This window comes from Calliphora vicina, chromosome 5 (genome assembly GCF_958450345.1).
Source record: "Calliphora vicina chromosome 5, idCalVici1.1, whole genome shotgun sequence".
NCBI classification, from domain to species: domain Eukaryota; kingdom Metazoa; phylum Arthropoda; class Insecta; order Diptera; family Calliphoridae; genus Calliphora; species Calliphora vicina.
In genome coordinates this window covers 84,934,779-84,959,679 of record NC_088784.1, presented here as the reverse complement: position 1 = coordinate 84,959,679, position 24,901 = coordinate 84,934,779, and the positions used below count along the sequence as shown (strand labels likewise).

At 33.7% G+C, this 24,901-nt stretch overlaps 2 protein-coding genes across 4 annotated transcripts in view; one reads left to right on the top strand and one right to left on the bottom strand.

Moving 5' to 3' along the window:
* Positions 1–23,688, top strand: part of magu (SPARC related modular calcium binding-like protein magu) — a 55,749-nt gene extending 32,061 nt beyond the window's left edge. The window contains exons 3-11 of one of the 3 annotated variants that reach the window (XM_065513491.1): positions 18,573–18,729; positions 18,791–19,281; positions 19,377–19,491; positions 19,673–20,080; positions 20,189–20,301; positions 20,379–20,638; positions 22,973–23,107; positions 23,167–23,321; positions 23,388–23,688. In XM_065513491.1, coding sequence (XP_065369563.1) covers positions 18,573–18,729; positions 18,791–19,281; positions 19,377–19,491; positions 19,673–20,080; positions 20,189–20,301; positions 20,379–20,638; positions 22,973–23,107; positions 23,167–23,321; positions 23,388–23,455 — 1,902 coding nt within the window. In that variant the 3' untranslated portion in view covers positions 23,456–23,688. The remainder of the gene's footprint in view (positions 1–18,572; positions 18,730–18,790; positions 19,282–19,376; positions 19,492–19,672; positions 20,081–20,188; positions 20,302–20,378; positions 20,639–22,972; positions 23,108–23,166; positions 23,322–23,387) is intronic. The other 2 variants (XM_065513492.1, XM_065513493.1) reach the window with 2 other exon arrangements.
* LOC135962172 (uncharacterized) lies at positions 10,044–11,232 on the bottom strand. Its single transcript, XM_065513944.1, has one exon. The coding sequence runs from the start codon at positions 11,181–11,183 to the stop codon at positions 10,254–10,256; it is 930 nt and encodes a 309-aa protein (XP_065370016.1). The 5' UTR covers positions 11,184–11,232; the 3' UTR covers positions 10,044–10,253.
* Positions 23,689–24,901: the final 1,213 nt, after the last annotated feature.

The following is a 24,901-nucleotide window of genomic DNA, read 5'->3' as shown; positions in this document are numbered from 1 at the left end:
AGTCTATTTTGGAGTTACTCGACCGCGTACAGGAGAGGGCGAAGGTGACAGTAGGGTATCCAGCTCTATTGACTCACTGGAACATCGTCGCAATGTGGGTTGTGTTTAACTGTTCTACCGCTACTACAATGGTATATGCTGTGTTGAAAATAGCGAACTTGTTCTTCGGCAAGGGCTCACCAATTCATTGTCGACTGGACAGTAGATCGCACAACACATTACAAGGAAAATTCGTTGTTTAGCCGTACTGTATGTGGAATAAGCTTCCTACTGATGCCTTTCCCGTCACTTTCAATATAGGAAAATTCAACTCAAATGTCCAAAAACACGACTCCCTCAATCTTCTCTCCCATAACCTATTTTCTATGTTATTAAACTTCTAAGAATAAGATAAATTCTTACCCAAATCGTGTATATCTTGAGACGATATGGGTCTCATCGGTAACGGAAAGGCTTATAAGAACTATCCAATATGGGATCATGTATTTCAAACCCTTCCAATATTTCAAAAATTAACTTAAAGAATGGGCAATAATTGAACATGTCAGAAACCGGCATAACGACAGACATTTTTAAGAAAGCCCAAACCAAGAGAATACAAAGTAGATTCTGAACATATCCAGCAGTTAAGCAAGTAGTCAATGTATCCCTTAAAGACAGTAATTGTCACAAATGTCTTATCACTTGGCTGACTCCAATTTATATATTTCGGTCATTTGAAACGTGTATGCATTTTGTAGTGCAGAGAGAAGTCAATTAGGTTCTTTATACATCCCAAGTAATCTAGCGTGACGACAATTGACACTTTAGTGTCTCTAAGTAATCTGGAGTGTAGTCACTTTAAACATTTTGTGAGTAATTCGTACTCATACAGTTTATTTTTATTTTTGCTTAAATATACTGATATCCCATGTAACATAGCATGAAGCCAATAGTCACTATAGTGTCTCTTAGTAACCTATGGTGAAGTCACTTCAAACTTTTGACTACTTTCGATCAGCTATCACATAGTCACATTGTAATCAAAAGGGTCAATTGATAGGACATGCACGTGTTAAAATAACTAGTCAAGTAGCTGATCAGGTAACCAGTTACAAAGCTAGTAAGGTAACTGACGCTATGTAACCAGTATGTGAATCCAATGCGTTGCCTACTTTGCACCAGCTATTGGACAGTCCCATTGTAATCAAAAAGAGACAATTGTCCCCCTGCTTAGGACATGCCCGTGTTAAAATGACTAGTCACGTGGCTATTGAAATAACTAGCTCCCACCCTAAATGATGGGTAAAATCACTAGTTCGGTACTGTCTCCTAGAACTGCTGGGTAGAGACCAATGCTCAGAAGATTAATTAACATATTACATACAGAGCTGATGTCCCATTTAACTTGTATGAGTATATCTAACGAAACGATATGTAGAGCGTGTGAAGAGCAGGACGAAACGCTAGAACATTTCCAGTGCCAATGTCCTGCGAACAGTTTCATATGGAGACTATACCAAACTTGGAATAGTTTAGGAATACAAATTGAAAATCAGGGAATAACTATATCGAGGGGACTAAGAGCCTGATTCAGAAATATGACAGGAAAACAATTTTTAAAATTTTTGTATGAAACACACAAATTTAAAAATTGTTTTTCTGTCATGTTTCTGAATCTGGCTATTAATTTTGAACCTAGCTGACTTTTATTTATACAAGGTGGCGCAAAAGTAACCCTCCTATCAGAAAATGCTATAAATTTTGCGATTGGCCCCTAATGTCAGTTCTGTTTTGACATTTGTGTAGTAAACACATCCGAAATACACGTTAATAAACAATGTTACGCTACACTGCTCCAGAACGCGGAATATTGCTGACTATTTATTTGACCTTAATCACCACCAAGAGGAAGATGATTTTTCATCAAAAATAATCATGAGTGATGAGGCCCATTTCCATCTTAGCGGGTACGTAAATAAGCAAAATTTACGCTTCTGGGGCACTGAAAATCCGCGTGTAACCCACGAAGAGCCATTACACCCGCTCAAAGTCACTGTATGGTGTGCTGTTTTCGCTGGAGGAGTCATCGGACCTTTTTTCTTCGAAGACGTCACAACCGATATGCTGAAGGATGCATTTCCCGGCGCCTAATCTCCCGTTTTGGCGATTAGCACTGGCCAGCAAGATCGCCTGATTTGACCGCTCCAGACTTCTTTTTGTGGGGCTTTTTGAAGTCGCGGGTTTATGTCAACAAGCCTCAGACTCTTGCAGCTCTTAAAGACAATATCCGTCAAGAAAGGGCTCAAATGACAATCAACGGCCATTTACATGACATCATATTCTCGACTTGATGTAAAAAAAATTAAAAGACCAAATAAAAATAATCCACAAGAAGAATCAAAGTTTTTCATTTTTTTTTAATTACAGCCAAAAAACATCGGAAGTTTACTTTTGTGCCACCTTGTACTATAGGCTTATGCGTATGGAGAATAACTTTCCTGTAAGAAAACAACACGCCGAAATGTCATATGTGTATACTCTTAACCTAACCTATGTCGAATTAAAACTTTTTTGGTCTTCATGGAGCTTCTGCAAGCTCTAGAAAGAAGCAAACATGACAATTTCCCATTCAAAAATACAATTTTCCAGATCACACTGTGAGTGGCCCTAATATTGTGGAGCCGTTAAAGAAATTAAAGAACTATTAAAATCATTGCGTTTAATATAACGTTGTAATAATTATAGTGACTTTTTAAGCAATCCATGTGCACGCTGTTTGTAGTAAGTGGGCTTGAAAGAGAGAATGAGTTAAATGGAATATCTCAAAGATTGTGTAATTTTATTTACTGTCCATTTGATGTCATCAAAGTTAATTACATTTGCAATTTGACTTTGACGTTTTTTTATGTTCTCGTCTACAATTGTCTAGACTTTTACATTTATAAAAAGTTTCACTGCGTGTATAGAAATTAAAATGTGAAAATATCACTGATAAATGTTTGCAACAAATACAAAATTGTATGTATTTTTTCTTATTACGAATTTGAAAATAGTACACGGCTGCCAAAAATATATGGCTATCAGATAAAGGAATACGCAATAAAATAGACTAGAAATTTAAGCATTCCGAACATACACTTCACTATAGGTATATCATCTGAACATTCCTTAAAAAACCATTTGTCTACATAATTATTTTTTACCCCCGTATTCATAAAAAAAATTAAAATTCGTTTATGAATACGGTCTTTAGTCTTTAACCAAAATTATTATACCAGATAATCTTTTATAATCAACGATAAAGTTATTTCTGTCCTTTAAAATCAATGGCCTTCATCAAATATTTGAAATCAATATTTTATGTTTAACCATTTGAAAAAATTGTTTACATTCCAGTATGATTATGATTATGTATCCCCCCAATAAGATTAAAGCCACAAATGGAAATTTTAAACTTTGTGGTGAACACAATTTAAAATACCAAACAAATCATTTTATGATCCTTTTGTTCTACCAATGACATAAAATAACGTGGTTAATTTGGAAATTATCTGTAAATTTTAAGGGTTTTCTAAAAGGGAATTGTTTATCACCATAACAGCACATTTTGTTGCAAACTATAGATAAATATATCGATTCCTGAGTTCAAATATTATCTTTTCGGAATTGGTATTGGAAGTGCAAAATAAATTGCTGTGAAATTCAATTGGAAATTCCTGAAATTTAATAAATGACGTAGTCACAACCTTTACAACTGAGAAAGAATTTCGTTAGATTATTGAACAAAAATTCTATTACAGATCCAATACTGAAAGAGAAAAACAAGCCGAATCGTATATACCCTTCACCAAATTATACTTCAAAATAATAATTTTAAATATTTTTAGGTGAACAAAGTTTATTTTTTTTGTAGTTTTTTTCAAATTTAAAATTTTTTTTTTTTTAAATTTAATTTTTTTTTTGTGAAAAAAAATATCGGGTTAAAAAATATTTTTTTCGATTTTGACCCATTGTAGGCTCCAACTCACGTCGTTGCAAAGGTCTTTCAAATATCTATCATTAGATATCCATATTGTCTATATTAATGACTTAGTAATCCAGATATAGGTCGAGGTTGTTCTAGTTTTTTCCTCATATCTCAGCCATTTGTGGACCGATTTTGCTGATTTTAAATAGCAAACTTCTCGAAAGCATGTCTGACAGAATTATTAAAGATTTGGATCCCGAAGATATCAGGGGTCTTCAGAAAATTGATTTCAACAGACAGACGGACAGACAGACAAACGGACATGGCTTAATCGACTCCGCTATCTATAAGGATCCAGAATATATATACTTTATAGGGTCGGAAATGAAAAATGTAGAAATTACAAACGGAATGACAAATTTATATATACCCTTCTCACGAAGGCGAAAGGTATAAATATGGTATATCTCTGCATTATGCAAATATGCTAAAAATCAGTACGTCTCGCTCTCTCATTGAGCATTACTTGAAAAAAACTGAATGCCATGCAGACAACCAATAATGTCCTATTCATAAACATACATATATACGAATATTCTACAATATTTTAGCTATTGCCCGTTTGATGACCCACATTTTAGCCAAAATAATAGTATCGTTGGAAATTATTGTCAATTATTCGAGCCATTGTTAGCTATGACCTTTTCCCATCTTTATGGCAACATAAATATGTATGTATTTATTCCACGCCACAAGAATTGCTTATCTTTTGAGGCCAAGAACAAATTAAGCCAATATCGGGTACTCTGTTTCAAAAAGAAACGTATCCCAGAGAAATCTTTTTGCTTCGATCGAATAAAATAGTAGCCGGACGGAGCAAAGTCTGGACTATAAAGCGGGTGAGGCAAAACTTCCCAACCACTTCATTCTAAATAGTTTTTAACAAGTATTGCCACATGTGGCCAAGTGTTGTCATGATGGAATATTACAGTTTCATTCCTTGCCGCATATTCTGGAGGTTTTTCGGCCAATGCTCGCTTCAAACAATGGTGTGGTCAGATTTCAGCAGCTCATAATAGATAGAACCCTTTTGCTCCCACCAAATATACAGAATTTCCTTAGCGCCATGGATATTTGGCTTTGGAGTCAATTCGGCTGGTTGGCCGGGGTCGGGTTATCGTAATGGATCCATTTTTCATCGCAAGTGCAATAATTATTTTCTTTTTTAAGATCGTATTTCAAGGTCTCACGACTTCAATTCGTATGGAACCCAATTTCCCTGCTTTTGGATGAATACTGCAACGTTTGAGAACCTCCTAATGATTTTGCAAGCACTTGTTGAGTTTGACAACAATCTTCGTGGAGTAATGCCTCCAATTCTTGGTCTTCAAATTTGTTTGGCTGACAAGGGTAATCTTTTTATTCCTTGTCAAAATCACCACTTCTGATCGAACGAACCATCGCGATTGTTCGTGCGAGCAATGGGAAACATGAGACACATTTACCATAAACTTTGGTTTCAAATTAAAGATGTAAAGCAAAACTAAGTGAGAATAAATGTACCTGTCAAAATGACGTATAATTTATTAAAAACAAAAACCGAGGTCAAAAGATACCCCATCTACTGTTAATCCTGCATTTTTTCCTCGATTATTCGAATAATTTTATTCGAGTATCCAGCATAAAAATTACTTGGAACAAGGACTATAATAACAGCTATCGGCTATTGATTTTTGTTGCACATTTCATAATTTTTATGAACTTTGTTTACATTCGTGTTGTTTACAGGTAAATAAACGATTATGCTCGGTCGCTGGTGACTATCAGTGCCGACCAATGTTTTACACTCATAAATTGACCTACGTACATATATCAACAAAGATTTATACACAACACATTGTCAACTATGTATATATTCATATTATGTTTATTTTTATGTACGAGTTTTTGTTTTATTTGTTTTCTTGGTGTTATTATTTATGTTTTTCCATGTTTCAATCATATCGATTGTACCCCTTCTACGATTACAAATAAATAAACTATATATTTGGATACATATGTACATATGTATGTACCCACCTATACTTAAACAAGTAATATTCTGTAGATACATTTTTATTTGTATGCGCGTGCGTGTATCCGATTACACGCTGTGAATGTGGTTAAAGACGCGTGCTCAGCGAAAAATCTCCAGTAAACAAAATACGTAACAAAAACATACAAATTGAATTGGAACTCGTATAGAAAATTAAAGAAAAACAAAATGCAAAGCAAAAGAAAAGAAAACAAAACAAAAGAAAAAAAAACTTAAAAGTTACTCATGTAATGTCATGTTATCTCTTTATGAGTATCAATTGAAATTGGCGCTGAACGAGTACATTCGCAATCGTGTCCAATGACAGCGACAAGGGGTAACTTACTTACATACATACTTACTTACCAACACTTAGTTATTAGTTGTACTACTGTGAACACAATGGGAACAAAGATTTTTGCAAAATTCAATAATAGTTGAATCGGACTATCTTTACCCTTCAATAGAAGTATTTTGTTTGGAAGGGTTGTACTAGACTCTGCCTTTTCGATCGATCGATTTCATTCTGATCTAATGTAATTGGTAGAATACTGCACGAAGGCTAAAATTTAAATATGTGTATGTATCTCCAACAAAATGATAAATATCAAAAATTATTGCACGGTTCAATGTTATATTTTCGCATTGCGATTTTATCTTAAATATTTTTGAGAACAAAAATAGATTGTATGTGTAGTTTAAATATAGTCAAATAGGGATATTGATTGCAAAAGATAATACACTCTTTCTAGTATCTATAAATTTAGGACGCAATCTCGTTGTTAGAAATCAATTGCGAACCCTACTTACATTTCCTAAACCTTATCTTTAATTTGTATACTAGAATTAGTAATTCTTCCCCAATGATCTGTGGTAGTTTGTCACTAAGTTTCGATCAACATCACTGAACCTATAATTTTCTAACCAACACGGACAAATCCTTTGTTGTCTAGATACCGACTAGACAAAGATTGAAATCTTCATATCTAAACTTTTCAGTTTTATAGATTTGTTCAGTATGTGAGTCCCAAATAGACTTCAAAAGCTCAATATATTGCTACTGTGGATAAAGAAGGCTTATCTAATTTATCTAAATTTCTTAGTTTTTGAGATTTATTCTGTATCGGAGCTTAACATATCGTCAGCTTATTATTGTTTTTGGCACGTATCCAAAAACTGATGGCCTGGCCAACATCGTTCTCAAAGAAATATGGATAAAAATCCACACCAAACAGTGACCTTTTCGGGATGCATTGGACACTCTTCGATTTCATGTGGATTGGTATCGTCGAAAATTCCAAAATTCATGTGGATGAATCGTCCCATTCATCCAGAAATTTACCTTATTTGCTGAAGATGATTGTTTTTAAAGAAAAACATTTCAATAAAACAATTTTATCATTTGCACGTGTAGTTGAACGCTATAACCGTCTATGGTGATTTGACAAATCAAACTGAATAAATTAAAGCTACACGTGCCAATGTTGCTTCAACAATATGGCCGTTATCAACTGTCAAAGTCCAGAAGTCCCTATTGGAAGACCCTTTATATAAACCACTACTAAAATGATCTATGGGTCAAAACAAGCTGAAGATATACAAATTAATACGATAACTCCAAATGTTTCAATGAGAACATGTGAAGCTTAACTAAATTCCGTTTAAAATAAAGTTTGAAGTACATATTTCTATCCAACTTTTGAGATTTCTGCAATAGCAGAGTTTTATATATAAAAATTAGATTAAAAAGCATAATATATGTAAATCCAATTAATATGCCAAACCTACAATTCACCATTAAATTAAAGAAAGACTGGGAATGTTCCAAACGTCAATGCTTTTCAAATAATGTCACCGTACTCTTTATTAAATATATGGCTGCTGGTTCAAGAGATTGTTTGCTCAACAAACGAATCCACCAAATATTCCTCAAGGATTCCCACAAATTGTAAAGCCTCATTCAGGAAATGGTGCGAATGTTTGTGAAATAGTATAAAAACCAATTCTGTACCCCGATCATAGATGGGCCACTATTTTTGCACTGTCCATTCAGAATCTCTGAGTTACTGCAGGACATAATTAGCCATCAGTAATTTTTAGGCTGGCAACGTACTATTAAAAAGTCAAGAAGTTCCACTGACAACAGTAGCTCAATTAGGGATGCCAATTCCGAAATCCCAAAAATCCAGGGATTTTTCGGGATCGGGATTTCCCGAATCCCGGGATTTGTGAAAAAGATTCCCCGGATTTTTCGGGATTAACAAATCCCGGAATATTATGAGATTTTTGATATTTTTGATATTTTAGGAAGATTTTTGAAGCACCCAAAATACCTAGAAAGCTAAATTTCAGCATATTTATAATACTAATCGCAAAAAATTCCGGGGTCCCGAAAAATTCCGGGATCCCGGGATTTACAATTCTAAAATTGGCATCCCTAAGCTCAATAAATATTGAAGAAACCTTGTTGCTGATAAAGGGAAAATCCCAATTGCCATTAAATGAGGGCTTAACTAAACTTTATTTTATATACATATATATGTGGAGTTTGACACTTCACGATACAAATTCTGTAATCACTAGGGTTCCCATTGACACCTTTTTAAACCAAAACGGTACAAAATCGGATGATCAGCATCATAAAACGCACTGAAACGCGCTGAAAAAGTAACTATGTGCTATTTAACAAACACAAACTGTAAAGCATTTTGTCTTGTCTACAGAAAATCCCAGAGTCTTTGTCGGGAATCGAACCTGCAATCCTCAGACTGATAGTACTGCACACATCATCCAGTCTATCGGTGCAACCAATTCGCTTGTGTTTAGTGAGTCTAAAAACAACCATCACAAACAATGTATTATTTTGATTATTTATATTTGTTGGCAAGATCACTCACAAGTTCACTTACTTAAAGTCTAGTATTTATGTATGTGAAAAACTCAATGATCTTATCTTGACTAAAAGGGGATATTAATGAACATGAGGTATGGCATCGGCCATACCTTCTGAATAGTAGGTCAACATGTATGATTAAATTTGACATTCCCAATAATTTAAAAGCAGTTGAATGAAAATTTGAAACACAACTATCTAGAGCATTTTTCTAAAATGAAGCTTACTGACTAAAATGAAAATTTTGGCAGCAGATACTTGGATATTTAGTTTCTTTTAAAATTGTAAAGGAGTTTGGCAAACAATTAGCTTGAGATATTGGTAGTTGTAAATGTTGCAAACGCCCTGAAAGACTTATATGTTTAAATTTTTTACTTCTTTTGGCATATAAAACAATTTGATTGACTGACAGATTTAAATAGCTGACTGGCAGACAAACAAACAAACATTTAGACTGAGACAAGCTCATGGTGCCCATGCATTATAATGTAAGGCGATACAATTAGGGGAGAATCACACAATATAACAAATAAAAAAATACATATCTATAAATCCTAAGAATTTAAGACGTATAAAACAGACATTGTGTGAACTGAATAAATTATATTTAGCGAGTGCAAATTCTTCAGAAAATGTTTAGCTCAAATATAGGGATGGTTGGAAGGTTGGAGAGGATCACTCTTGGAATGCAAATAAAATAAGTTTAATTATTTTATTTACTCGGCAAACCCAATAGGAAAAAGAACGAAATAAGAAAATAACAAAACAAAGGAATTAATGTTTTAGAACAAATTCAACGTTTTATTTTTTATGTGGTTGGAATTACCTTTTTTCTTCAATAGTTCAAGAACAATAAGAACAATTTTGTATAATGAAAAAACGGAAGCAGTGTTAGGACATGTTTGACGTTTCACTTTAGGCATTAATAAAAATTAGAAAGAGATAAATAGTTGTGTTTATAACTATTTATCTACGTAAACAACAGCTTTTGTATATGATTTATGAAGTATACAGTATTTGGATGTTGTAGGGTTAAGAACATGGATATGTTACGTTGTTGGCGTAAACATTGCCGCCCGCCTTGCAGGATACATGCAAATGAAGAGAGTAGTCATGGCCATGTCCTAATACTGCTGTGAAAAAAATTAAGAAAGAATATCAAACTTAAACTTAATATGTGTACAATTCAATTTTACTGGTATTCAAATGCTTATGTACTAGATTACAAATATGCAAATAATAAAGTAATTAACAATTCAATTTATTATATGAAATGAAGAGAAAAATAATATATAAATACGTTTCGTATTTTGCATGCCTAAAAGTGCATTTCAAGATTACAAAGAACATGGACCATAAATAGTCCACCCGAATATAGTGCTTTGAGCAGAAGGCAAACCAGGTTTCGAAAAAACACCTTCAAGAATTATCTTTGGATAAAGATCAGCACCAATTACTATGTCAATTGAAGAAGATTCATAAAATTTCGAATCGGCGAGGAACATATCGCGGAAATGGGTTTTGTAGTGTTCTGGAAGGGATTCTGATGGAGTTCGGAGTGTTATTCGATTATCTACCCTAAAGGTTCCTTCTATTTTTGAACTCGGATCGAATCGCGATTTGAGAACGATTGGACAAAACGTTTCTTCGCGTAGGCTGAATGCTGTTAAATTCAATTTGTCAACGAACCGTTTTGAAACTCTGCTAACCGTTGATCCTGAGTCCAGTAAGCATCTTGTATGATTAGAAGAAACCTTAACAAGGACGGTTGGTAGAAGCACTATTGTATTTTGCCGCAGGATAGATGTTAGCGATGTGGCTTTGGATGTCGAAGGTAACGAGGCTTTACTCCTGGACGAAGAGTTACTTTTGGAAGTCGAAGGTAACGAGGCTTTACTCCTGGACGAAGAGTTACTTTTTCTCGAAGTTGAAGGTTGTGGAGAGGGCGAACGGGAACTTGAGCGGCGAGTCAGTAAGTCTTTTATGAGACGTGGATTCACGTGAAGGAGGGTGTGGTGGAACTTATGACAATGCTTGCACCCGCGCTTCGAAAAGCATATGCCATGCGAATGGTCATGAGCTAAGCAATTTGAGCAGTATTTGTGCTTACGGACTGCATGAATGCGATCATTTATGTTCATCGACAAAAAAGTTCTACATGTTCGCAACGGATGTGGACGCTTACATATTCTGCATGGAAAAGCATGATATCTTCTTGGTAGTTCATCGTGGGAGGACTTGGAGTCTGAGGCAGCGATTTTAGGCATGTTTATCTGAAAGGGAAATTATATAATAACTAAGGGAACTAGAAGAAAAGTAAACACCTAAGTTTCTGCAGGCAGAAGAATAAGTTTCACGATTGGACGCGTTATTATGCCTCGTTGAGTGAGTATTTCAGCAACGCGTACTCGATTGTCGGATCCAGTTTAGATTTTGTACTCAGAACAATTGGACAAATGAATATGGAAAATAGAAAGAAATAAAACGAAGTAATTAGTATATTTTCGAATTATTTATTCAATTGTTTGGACAATGGATTCTTACCACTAAGGAACAATATGAGTAGAATAACGAAGTGCACAGTTCAGAGCTAGAATTGTATCTCTCGCGAAAAGAAGTATTTATGACTATTGACGTTTAATTTAGAACTTATGACAATTGGAAGTATACTGCAACACATAGCATTCTGCATTTATATATTAAGGAAAAATAGGAATTGCAGGGAACTGAGGAAAATCGCTAAGTGTTGTTTTTGGCGTAAACATTCCGCCCGCCTTGCAGTATACAGGTAGGAAGAAAATGGAATATATAGTCGTAAATACTTGTTTTTGCTATGAGGAAAACTTAGAAATTAATATTAGTAATTCAAGAAATTTGGAAATTAGGATTACATTTCAAATGATAAAAAATAGTACAATATTATAGAATTCATTATTCTAAATTAAATATAAAATCAAGGATAAATACAAGTTAGTTTGCTTTCATTTTGCTTATTGATACTACTAAAGTGCGTTGGAATGGAAAAACTAAATCAGAGTGCTTTGTGTCGTGATTTTCGGTAAATATTATGAGTTTCATTAAATAGAAAATGAAAACGCAATATTAAATAGATACGAGAAAGGAATCGGAAAACATAAGATATAGTACGAATTTCAAGGAAAAAATTAAAATTTAATTCGGAAATATTAAATTTTGGAAAATATGCAAAATGGATTTTTACATAAGGAATAGTAAAATATTTTAATGGAGTATTGGATTCTATTAAGTGACTGGATCTCTTAATACCATTAGCTATTCGGATATGTAACGCATCACAAAATCCATGGAGTCGGATTTTAGCGTTCGGAACAATATTTTCCAGGATTGGAATTCGGATCTCATTATGAATGTAGTTCCTGGATTGGAAAATGTGCCATTGCTCTAAGGATTTCGATGAAAAATGCTTGTCCCAAATCATCTGCTTCTGGCTTTCTGGTAGAAACACGATCTTCGACAAAACCTCCTTCCATAAAATACATCGCGGCTTTGCGGTCCTGTTGTCATCACATCGTAGGAAGTTTTTATATAGCGGATGTTTAGGTTGAATGTCCGAAAGAATTTCTTTGGTATTTTTCGACCATTTTCTAATCGAAAATCCAGCAGAAATGCAATCGTTTTTGGATTTTTTCGCTTCTTGGATAGAGTGAGCATCGGCATACATATAACTACGGAGAATATGACTTACTTTTGGATAAGTAGCCCCTTGGAGTGAAGTCCGAATAGCTAGGTAAGGCGAGGAATTAACGCCGAGCGTCACTGCTGATTCGTAATTTTGGACAATTACGTTTGGACTTTTATGGAATTGGATTATTTGGATATTAGTATGCTTCAGATCGACTAGGATATGTCGATCCAATTTTTGGACATCTGCATACTTGGAGAAACGACCATTTGGATTTAGTAGGTTTAAGCCATTTTCTAGATTCGGAATAGCATGAAGGATATCATGAGCACTTAAACCATTAGGAATTAGAAATGACTCAGTGCCAGTAGCGCGTAGTTGGGAATATAAATCTAAAATGCACTGCGGAAACACTTTGAACGTATGAACCAAATCAATATATTCATCAACTAGGCTTTTGTAAATGGATTTCAAGTCAGGAATAAGGAATACAAAACTGGTATTTTCTAGAAATTTGGATAATCTTTTTGGAGTTTGGCTATTTAAATGACTTTGACCAGGCTTCAAATGTAGCATTTCAGAAATTAAAGATTTTATTTCTACTCTTTCTGTCCCCAGTAAAATCTGTTTAGAATTTACAGAAAAACAAGATTGAACCATCTCAGCTCCGGAACTATTAGTGGACTGTAGAGTATTGGAATTAAGTTGAAAGGGAGCTGAATCAATATTAAGATTTGAATTTGGAATAGAGCTTGGGGAAGATTTTTGTATGGATGTGTCAGAATCTTTATGGAGTAATGTGTTATGCCTTTTGCTACAATGGATGCAACTATTTTGGCTATAACAGTTTCGGACTGAATGCGTTTTGGAGAAACAATTGAGACACAAACCTTGTCGTTTTATCTCATTGAAGCGCTCAGAATAAGTCATTTGCAAAAACATTGGACATTTGCGAATTGGATGATTGTCGTTCGGACACCATTGACATTTGGACGAATTATTTAACTTTTTAGAATTTGATTCTGAAGGTTGGAAAGCAGTTGCACGAATTTCGGAAACGGAGGTCTGTCTGATGGAAGCTGGTAGAAAAGCCGTAGAAATTGTATCACATTCGACTGGAGACTGGACCCGAATGGTATCAGACAATTCGGACAACTTTGTAATAATACTACAATAAGTAATATATGTATTTCTGTATTTTTCTTTAAATGTCTTCTCTTCAATGGCATTGTCGAATGAAAATGTATCATATACTGATTTTATGCGACTCCATGTGGACTTCAGATCGGATTTGTGGACCTCAATCGCATGAATAGAATTTATGTTATATCGATTATCATTATAATCAGCATCAAATTCAACAATGCTATCGGCAAGACAATGGAAAAGATTGAGAGACATATTGGAAAACGGAAAAATATAACCAGCAGAAAACTAATTTAAGTTTGGAATTTGGACTAAATAATGGAATCTATCGAAATATGATTTTCTCGAACTTGGGGAAAAAATTACAGAAATATTCCAAGAATTGTAAGAAAAATCAAATTAATTGTTTAATGCAAGTGGAAAAAATAAATATTTCGGAAAATATTTGTTTGAAGAATTAATTGTTTTACAGAACTGGATTGTTAAAATCAACTGATCACAACTTTTTTGGAAAACAACAACAATGCAATGCAACTAGAATTTGTTTACAATTGTAATTCAATTAACCCTTTGGAGTTCAGAAAAATTAATTAAATAAATTTAAATTGATATTATCTATCTATATGCAGGAATATTGATTATTTATAGGATCATGGAACAAGGAACGACAAATAAATTTAAATTTATTTGTTGTATACAAAAATTAGTGGAATAAATTATTTACGGAACTAATAATTATTTATACAAATGTATTCAATTAATTAATTTAACAACAACCGTAAATATTTTAGAGAATTATATCAATTAATTCAAATAAATAATTTTAAACATAAATAAAATCATTAAAAAATTTGAAAATAATTTAAAAAATTGTATGCACCCACCGGTCATACAAGGGTTAATGAAGATCAGTTGCGTATTGTAAGAATAAAGAGAAAAGGAAAATAGAAAGAAACTGAGTTCTGTTGATGTACATACGCACAAACAAGTGTACTTATGGGATGATTGTAACCACGCATAAACAAGTGCAATGCTTGTTAGTGTGATATACAAACGGACAAACGTATGTAAATTATAGGATTAATAACTATACAATATTAATAAGGAGAATTAATATTGTTTGGAAAGAAACAAAACAAATTGTTAAGAGAAAGGAGTAAAGAAATTTGAAGTGTGTGGAATATTTTTCGATGGGAAAGAATAAATAAACCAAAATCATAAAAGGAATGGAAATGCAATTGAACCAGGAAAACAATAAGAGGAGAATTGAGCTGTAAGAGAATACTCGGAGTTGAAATGGAATATTTATCAAATAAATATATTGGAGAAGAAATGAAATGGAGCAAATATACACGACAAAAACGAAAGAAATACCCTACGAAGGGTCACTAGAAAAGAAACAATTGTCGGTATATTTGTTCCGTACTACAAATAAAGTAAAAACTCTCGTTAATCTCTCACAGCGTATTTATGTAGTGTGAAACAATGTCGATGTTCACATGTAAATTTTATTCTTTGTGTAGGAAATTCAATTGCCGTCGGCTTTTTGATTTATTTAAATTTGGATAAATATTTTTCACTTCACAAACACTCTTATTTATGCACTTTGGAATAAATATAAACAATGCAAAATGTAAGGAAAACAAACTAACCTGTGTGTTTATTGTCGAAGAGAATGGATGAAAAACTTTTTGTTGGTAGGAAATCCACAACAACTGAGTGAAATCTCAGAGAATTAGATGAATCTTCCAATATAAATCCGGTTCGTACTGGACCAAATGTTGAGCTGAAAAGCTGGGTGAAGGGGGAAAGGCTGGATAATTGGAAGAGATGTTCAAACTCTCTGAGCCGAAACAAAATTGTTTAGATTTTGTACTCAGAACAATTGGACAAATGAATATGGAAAATAGAAAGAAATAAAACGAAGTAATTAGTATATTTTCGAATTATTTATTCAATTGTTTGGACAATGGATTCTTACCACTAAGGAACAATATGAGTAGAATAACGAAGTGCACAGTTCAGAGCTAGAATTGTATCTCTCGCGAAAAGAAGTATTTATGACTATTGACGTTTAATTTAGAACTTATGACAATTGGAAGTATACTGCAACACATAGCATTCTGCATTTATATATTAAGGAAAAATAGGAATTGCAGGGAACTGAGGAAAATCGCTAAGTGTTGTTTTTGGCGTAAACAGTGAGGTATGAAACTTTGCAGTATTTTTCTTTTTTTTTTCTTTCTTCAAGTGTCACCAATTCTCACAGTGTAGTATGAATATGGATAGTTAAAATACATGATAAATCTTTGTGTGAGTTATTGTTGACTTAAATATTTTGATTGTGCGGACTATGTTTGTTTTTGTTGCTGGTTTTGAAAATAATCATAAATCATTACATGCGATTTTTTTTTTGTTTAAATATAAAACTCTTATATCCATTTAGATTATTTATGACTGATTTTTAAGTAGCAACTCTAAAAATAATATTTCACACTTGCTTGCGGCATTACTTGTTCAGAGGAGGTTCGTTCATTAAAGTTAACTTGTCTCACTCGCCAACTGACTACGATTTACAAGTCACACACATTTATGGCTCCAACTCACAACCTGAACAGATAGAGTTTATGTCATTTATTTATTTTATGTATTACTAAAACCTGAACAGATAGAGTTTATGTCATTTATTTATTTTATGTATTACTAATTGATAATACTCTTTTTTTTTTTGTTATTTAATTTTTATTATTATTTTTTACGTATCATATAAAGTGGTTCATAAAATTGATTTCTATAAAAGTATTTTTTTAAAATTAGAAGGGAAGTATGCTAAACATACAAAGTGGAGTAAATGCGATTGAATTCCAAAAGGTTTCAAATCATTATTTCTTTTCTCCATTACAATGAAATGTTTGATATTACTGGAAGAATTTCTGACATAATCACTTAAGTTAATATCCTGTGAAGAATTTGTGCAAATTGCTTTAAACGCCTAGTCTTGAGATTATTTTCCTTAATCTCAAATATATAACTATCAATGAATTTTAAAACTCTTTTGTACAAGATATCAATTAATTTTATGACCAGTATTATATTAGGTTAGGGTTAGGTTAAACAAGCTGTCTTTTGTAGTAGGGACACATAAGGGTCCAAACAATAGCTGCCGTTGTGATTTCTAGAAAGAAAGGATTGAGATTAAGAGTACAAACAATTCAACCCTTTTTGAGTCCTTAACCAAAATATTTAGTTGCACGAGCGAAGACATTTATCCTTCTGATGTACACCCCTGATAGGTTTGTCAGATTGTGCAAAATCTCAGATCCTTTAAGGCCGGATACTGACGGAGCTGAAGCCGCAAAATGTTTGTCATACCAAAAGAGCGGCGGATATTATATTCAGGCCATATTGCCTTTGTCGCCCTTCAAGTAGTCTCTATGTACCATCTTGGTTGTGCATATTCGTAGAGTCTGTCAATAATCATATGATTGCACCATGGAAACGGTACCCCGACAAATCAATAAATTTTCGCTTCTAAGAGCGAAGTTCCCCTCTTTACCATAATGTCCAAATATGATTACCTGGAACATCTTGGTGCCCAGGTATCCAATACTGTCCAAATGTAAAATGTCTCGCCATCTCGTTGAGAGATGAATGGCATTCCAGGACTAAATTGGATGTTTTATACAGCCCAATTATGAATAAAAAATTCCGAAGGAGTTTGTTCCCCGGGAGTTTTTTCCCATTGAATTTGAATAGGAAAAATCAGAAAAGGGAAAAAACTCCCGGGGAATTTTTATTCATAATTGGGCTGATAAATACCCCTAATCGATTTTCGGACAGACTGGCAATGAGTATAAATTGGGATATCAATGTCGTATATCCGTTAAAACCTTAACCAATTTACGGTCCTTTTAATGGCCGAAATTTCAGCCTACAGAACACTTCATTCGTCTGGAAGCCTAAATGTCTATGTTCCTGCAAATGGACTTTCTTTGGTTCGTTAGTTCTTTTTAGACCAACGATGTAGGCCTCAAATGGACTTTCATGGGACACTCCCCCATATCATTCTATCCAGTTGTGATAAGCACGGAAGACAGGTCTGGAAGATCAGTAGTTTTTCCACCAGACTATGAAGTACGGTGGCATGTCCATAGTCTACCATATTCCATGCACCCGAAGCATAAGATCTGAAGGTAGACATTTCATCATTGCGAAAGGAGCCTTTGATGGCGTGATACGAATTGCACATGTGCTCATAAGTGCAGAACTTCCAAGGATTTTATTAAAAGATTTACAATGGGTGACTTTTGAAAGAGCTGTCCACCAGACAAGTGCACCATAAATCAGTATGTGCTTAACTGATGAGAATAATTCCCCCGGTTTTCCCTATTGCCCTTTACGTGAATAAATAGCTAAAGCAGCCTTATACATTAAAGATTGAATATTTAGATTCCATGACAGTTTCCAATTCAGGAAAAGAGGTAGAGAGAAAATTGGGACCTTGTATTCTATTTAATATATTTTAGAAATACGTTCCAGAACTTTGGTAATGAAAATCATGAATATCAGTGAAGAAATGACTGAGACATGATCAAAAAAACACCACTACCTAGATTTTATTAAAAATATGTTCATGGACAATATGTATAACAATTAAAAGGTATTTGAGAGGCCTTTCCAACGCAATATAATTTGTTCGAAACATTTTTAATTTTTTTCACCTGACATTCAAGGGTATAAAGGCTGTGGTTCAGTTAAATATTGGACTCAAAACCGTTTTTTGACTAAATACCAATTCTATACCCAGATCCAATAAATATCTCAATATTATTCTACTTTAAATTTTCAGATCCCAGAATGTGCCGCTAAAGTGGGAGAATGTGATGAGAGTAAAGGACGACCGGTTTGTGGCACCGATGGTCAAACATATCCCACTCGCTGTCACTTACTAAGGGTGCAATGTAGTGGTCATCAAGTAAGCATTAGATATCGAGGGCTTTGCAAAGGTATACCACGCTTTTTATTCTCTAATATTTCCTAAAATTAAAATCTTATATATCCTTACAGCCTGTAATGTAGCTCGTGAATATGCGCTCAAGCATCGCACCAAAAATCCACTAAAATTCATACCACGTTGCAAAAAAGATGGCACTTATGCTTCCATACAATGCCTCACGAATAGTGGTTGCTGGTGCAGTGATATTACCGGAACACCTATAGATAATACAACGGTGCGCACGGTGGGCCGGCTCAAGTGTCGTGAATTTAATAAGGCCTACACTAGACGTTCACCCTCTCGCAATTCGAGTGGGAATAAGAAACGATCTTGCAGCCAAGATGATCGTGCCACATTTAATACAAATCTCATAGGACTTTTCCACAGTGAATACTTAAGGATGGGATTTTCGTTGAATAAGAATCGTAAGGCCGTAGATGCCTTTGTACCCACACTCGATGAGGCAGAGGTTCTTAATTGGAAATTTACCGATTTGGATGTGAACAGCAATCAAATGTTGGACAAAAATGAATATCGTGAATTAAAGAAACTTGTGAAGAGGGTAAGTGCCAATAAAACAATAAAAAATGCAATACATGAATTGAAAACAAACAAAATGAAAAATGATTTACAACTTATTTATTATGCTGGTCTTAGGCTGTGAAACCCAGACGATGCGGACGTGCTTTTGGCAAATTTTGTGATGTTGACAGTGATGCACGTTTATCACGTCTCGAATTTAATAGTTGTTTATCCAAGGATGGTATTAACAGTAAGTTTTACACCTAAATATTTTCAAAGTATTGTTTAACTCTAAAACTCTAAAGACTGATGATCTTTAATAATCTAAATTTGCATGAATCTCATTGATTAAAATTGGCTTTTTAACTTTTTCAAAATCTCACAAAATCAAACAACAACAAAACAAACAAAAAAAACATAAACATAACTAGGACATTTTGCAAATATGGGTCAAAAACATAATAACACAAAACATCGTAAAAATAATCATCATGTCTTACACACCAACACGGTCTATCGTCATTCGTCCGCCTCTGCTCCCTCCACTACCCAACACCACAACCAACAACACTCTATCCAAGACAACAACCATTCACATCTAGATCACAATCAAAATTCGAATCCTAATCCAAACCATTTTAACATACTACATCATAACAATAATAATCATCAAAATCGTTTACGTCCAGATTCTTATGAAAATGAAAGTAATCCAGCCGACGATGAGGATGACGATGATAATAGTAGTCATACAGCTGATTATACGGATGATTATGAGGATGTTGATGATGATCATATGGCGTCAATTAATTCACCTACAAAATTTCCATCTATCAATAGTACGTACTCTGCATGTGAATTAATGTGATAAAATGCATGGCATGTTTTTATGGGGTTGTTTTAATAATTGAAATTTGTTTTTAAAAATTTTGGGAATCTTTTTCTAGTTTTAAGCACCAGCGCTAGCGTCAGCACCAAGAGCAAGGATAATGAACCGGATTATGCGGCATGCCTTGCCGATCGCAAAGATGCTCTTACACAAAATGAAGAGAATTTAAAGGTAATTATAATTATTTTGTTTGGTATTCGTATTTGTAAATTTATATGTATGTTTTCTTGTTTGTTTTTTTTTTGTAGAATGGTAAGAAAGTGGGTCATGTTCCAATTTGTACGACGGATGGCCGTTTCCAGCGTGTCCAGTGTTATGACTCGATATGTTGGTGTGCCAATGAAGAAACTGGTGAAACTTTAAATGGTACTAGTGTGAAAAATCGTGTTCCTCAATGTGGTGCTGTGACACGAGCTATGAAGGGTTGCCCGAACGAAGTTAAACTAGTTTTTCTTAAAGATCTCAAAGAATTTTTAAAAACCAAAATAATTGCTGGCTCAAACGAGGGGTGAGTTTTATTTATAGCACTGTCATTTCTGCTCTCATGTTCACCGTCTATATGTTGAAATCGACTTTCCGAAGCCCCAAAATAACTTAAATAGCTAAAGTAGAAACAAAAAGGAAAAAATCTAAATCAGCATAAAGAGGAAAAAGTGGTTACGGATTTAAATTCACTGTAGAATATCCTTTAAATAGCCAACCTATTCCTCTCCATTATCCCTCTTAGGAGCATTTGAAGCCTCATTTTATAAAACGAAGCGATCAGAAACGTAATCAATTTGTATGAAGAATACTGGGAAAATGGTTTGAAACTTGACTATTTTCCATACAAATTTTGTCTAACGTTTATCGTTACAAAATTAGACCCTTGGCTTCCACAATGCATCTCCATCTTATACGATTTGTTGTAGTTGTTTTCGCGTATTTCCCTTGTATGTACGATGTTGCCATAAGATCGAGTCTATTGTTATCATTCCCTTGTATCAGTTTTGTTAATCGGTTGTTGTTCCAGCTAAGTCCTCTACATTCCCACATAACCTACAAAAATCCTGTGTGCAATTATCTCATTTACCTATGAAGCAGTGACCGGTTATGACCCCTACTAGAGTTCTGAGTTTACACCTATCCAACCGAATTCATGTTTTGTTTGTGTTTGCATTCAGTTTTGCCCAAAAGGCCTTGAGCACTTGGCAATCCGTCCTACTATTCCAGGATTGGTTGCTGGTTGTCGAATATAAACACCGCCCTATGTAGCAGAGTCCAACTTTAATCCATCAGTGAAAACTGCACCCCCATTGATCGGATCCAATCCATTAATACCTACTGAGGAACTCTACTGGAAGGTGAGATACTCAAGTTAAAGGTCGCGACCCTATGATCAGAGATTCCCGTGGGAATAATGTCCTAGTCTTTCACTAAATGACTTTTCAAAGCCTAAAGTGCCGCCTGACTGTCATAACAGACCCCTCTGAGACGTGTGATTGTATCAACAATATGGCTTTCCAGATCGCGAAGATCTCTGCCTGGAAGACGCTGCACTCGACAGAGAGTCTATATGACTGTTTAATATTGTTGTCGACTATATAAACACAGCCCTCTGTAGCAGAGACCAACTTTAATCCATCAGTAAAAACTGCACCCCCATTGATAGGATCCAATCCATTAATACCTACTGGGGAACTCCGAAGTTAAAGGTCGCGACCCTATGATTAGAGATTCCCGTGGGAATAATGTCCTGACCGACAAGACCTGACGCATACAATATCCTAGTGTGACCTACCCGCAATGCGTTTGAAAAGAGGGGCAATATATGGGGTTTTCATCTCAAGTGACACAACTTTTGAAACTGATTATTTTCCGATCGGCATGTAAGAAAATACAATTGTGCTCAAATTTTTCCATAGAAAATTCAGTTGTTCACAATAGGGATGCCAATCCCGAAAATCCCGGTATTTTTCGGGATCGGGATTTCCCGAATCCCGGGATTTGTGAAAAAGAATCCCGGGATTAACAAATCCCGGAATATTATGAGATTTTTGATATTTTAGGAAGATTTTTGAAGCACCCAAAATACCTAGAAAGCTAAATTTCAGCAGCCAGATTTTTTCATTTGAATCAGGGAGCAGCACGTCTACCTTGCGTTGACAGACTTTTACACAATTTACACTTTTACGAAATTTATATTCAAGTTATTTTCTGAAGGGGACTAGGGGCAAATGTAGCCCGATTTCCGCAATACTTTACAGTATAATTTCAGAGTACTTACAACTTAGTTTGTGCAAAATTTTATAAGGATATTTAGGACAGTACTCCGGGGGACAATTGTATGGAGGTAGGGAAAATCAAGGACCATTTTATTTTAATTCAATGCATTAGTTTTTGATTTGTTATATTTTTACTTAAATATATTAATGAAATTAATAGTTTTTATTCTTGAATTTGATGTTTTTGACGTTTAACTAAAATCCCGAAAAATCCCGGGATCCCGGGATATACACTTCTAAAATCCCGAATCCCGGGATTTGTAAAACCCAGTCCCGTTTAGCATCCCTAGTTCACAATACTGTTAAACATATAATTTTCTGTAAAAAATCCAACCCGAAAATATACAGGACTGCAATTTTCGCACCTTCAGGCTACTCAAATGGGTTAAGTTTCTTTGCAATGAGTGGTTTCTTACTCTTGCATGACATGAACGGACATGCTTATATCGAATAATAAATAATTCTGAGTTTATAAAATAGCAAATGGGCTGCAGGAGTACTATGTAACTTTTTTTGATCGTATTAACTTTTTAAATAGCGTAAATTACTTTTCTATTTCATATTTTTTAATATTTTAGTGCCAATACTACCCAGTGGAAATCAGAAGATGAGCGTATCGCTACCTTAAGTTATGTGATATTGGATAAGAATAAAAATAAGTCTTGGGAAAAGAAGGAATGGAAAATATTTAGAGAATTAGTTGCCAATAATAGGTAAGTCATAGGTTTTAATTATACATAATTCATTTGCAATTAATTGTAATTAATTTCAGAACTTTGCGACGTTGTGGTCGCAAAATGCCCAGATATTGTGATGTTAATGGTGATAAGAAAATTTCATTAAGCGAGTGGCTAAGTTGTCTACAATCTCATAGAGTGGATGTAAATACGCAACCAGACTTTAAACCTCCAATTCATATGTTATCAAGTAAGTTTCTTGGAAGAGTTCTCAGAGAAATTTATTAATTAATTATTATATTGTTAAAAATTTCAGATGATACAACCTTTGCCAAACCCCCCAAACTCAATGGAACGAATCCTTTGACTATATATCTAACATAGAAACGTTAAAAACCGAATCGAATTCCGAGAGCAAATTATGTTTGAGTTCCAAAAACATGAATTGTATACTTCATATAGTTATATGTAAACATAATTAATTTCCTTTGAAATCTGTTAAACATGTATTTCGATTTAAAATCGTTGGTAGTGAGGATTTCAACTTTTTATGTTTCTATCTTTTTTTAATTGTTAAAAAGTGCCATGTTGCAAGTTATTTTTATTGAAAAAAATATATGTAGTTTTTTTTATTAGTAGTTTTAGCTGTAGTTTGTGAAAAAATATTGTTTTATTTTTACAAAATAATGAACAATTTATTAACTGAGATTATTAAGTTGGAAACTTAAATTAATTTTATTCAGTTTATGTTAGTGTTTTCTTTTAAATTACCTTTGAACTTGTTTCTTTGTAAATATTTATGCTATTAGTTTTTAGTTTTATATTTATATCAAATTTCCTTTTAAAATTCATTTAAGTTATAATATAAAATAAGTTTTTAATTTTACCTAAATTTTACATATATTTTAAAATAGTGCTGTAAATTACGAGTAAAATAAATTTTAAAGTGTAAAAAGTGAAAATAAAAGCTAAAATTTAAACTTACCCAGTGTTTTTAAACAAAATATAAATACAATTGTAGTTTTATTTAAATGTAACAGCATTTTTTGAATCTCCAGTGTTTGTAAACGGTAACAATATAATAGTTTTTTTAACGTTTTGCAACACTAACTGAAACACACAAATTCATGCACACACACACTTGTACTTTTGCTAAAAAACGAAATTGGTATTTTTGTTTTTCAGGAAAATTTCACAAAAACTTAAGTTTTTCTTGCAGTTTTGAGTGACATTTATTTATTATTACTTAATTATGAAGTAGATAAAATTATTTTTTAATTGTCTTATGATTATTAGCACTTTTTTGTAATATTTTAACAGAGCACAAATTTACTGCAAACTAACGGCGCACAGTGTTTAGAATATTTTTATAGTTCAGTGGTGTTAAGTGTTACGATTTAAGGTCATTTTGACGATTTTTTAGTGTAAATTTAGTGATTTTGACTATTAACGTAATTTTTTGTAAAATTTCTAACATATAGTCGATTTTTAAACTTAAATTTTATTAAAGAAATTGAAATAAATAAAATAAAAAAGAGAGAAAGTTTTTCTAGATATTTATGTAAAAGAAAAGATTTCTCGATGTGCAATTAATATTGAAATAATATTCAGCCCAATTACGAATAAAAAATTCCGCGGGAGTTTGTCCCCCGGGAGTTTTTCCCCATTGAATTTGAATATGAAAAATGAGGAAAGGGGAAAAACTCCCGGGGAATTTTTATTCATAATTGGGCTGATTAAGTATTTAGAGAATAGGAAAATGAGAAAAGGGGAAAAACTCCCGTGGAATTTTTATTCATAATTGGGCTGATTAAGTATTTACAGAATACA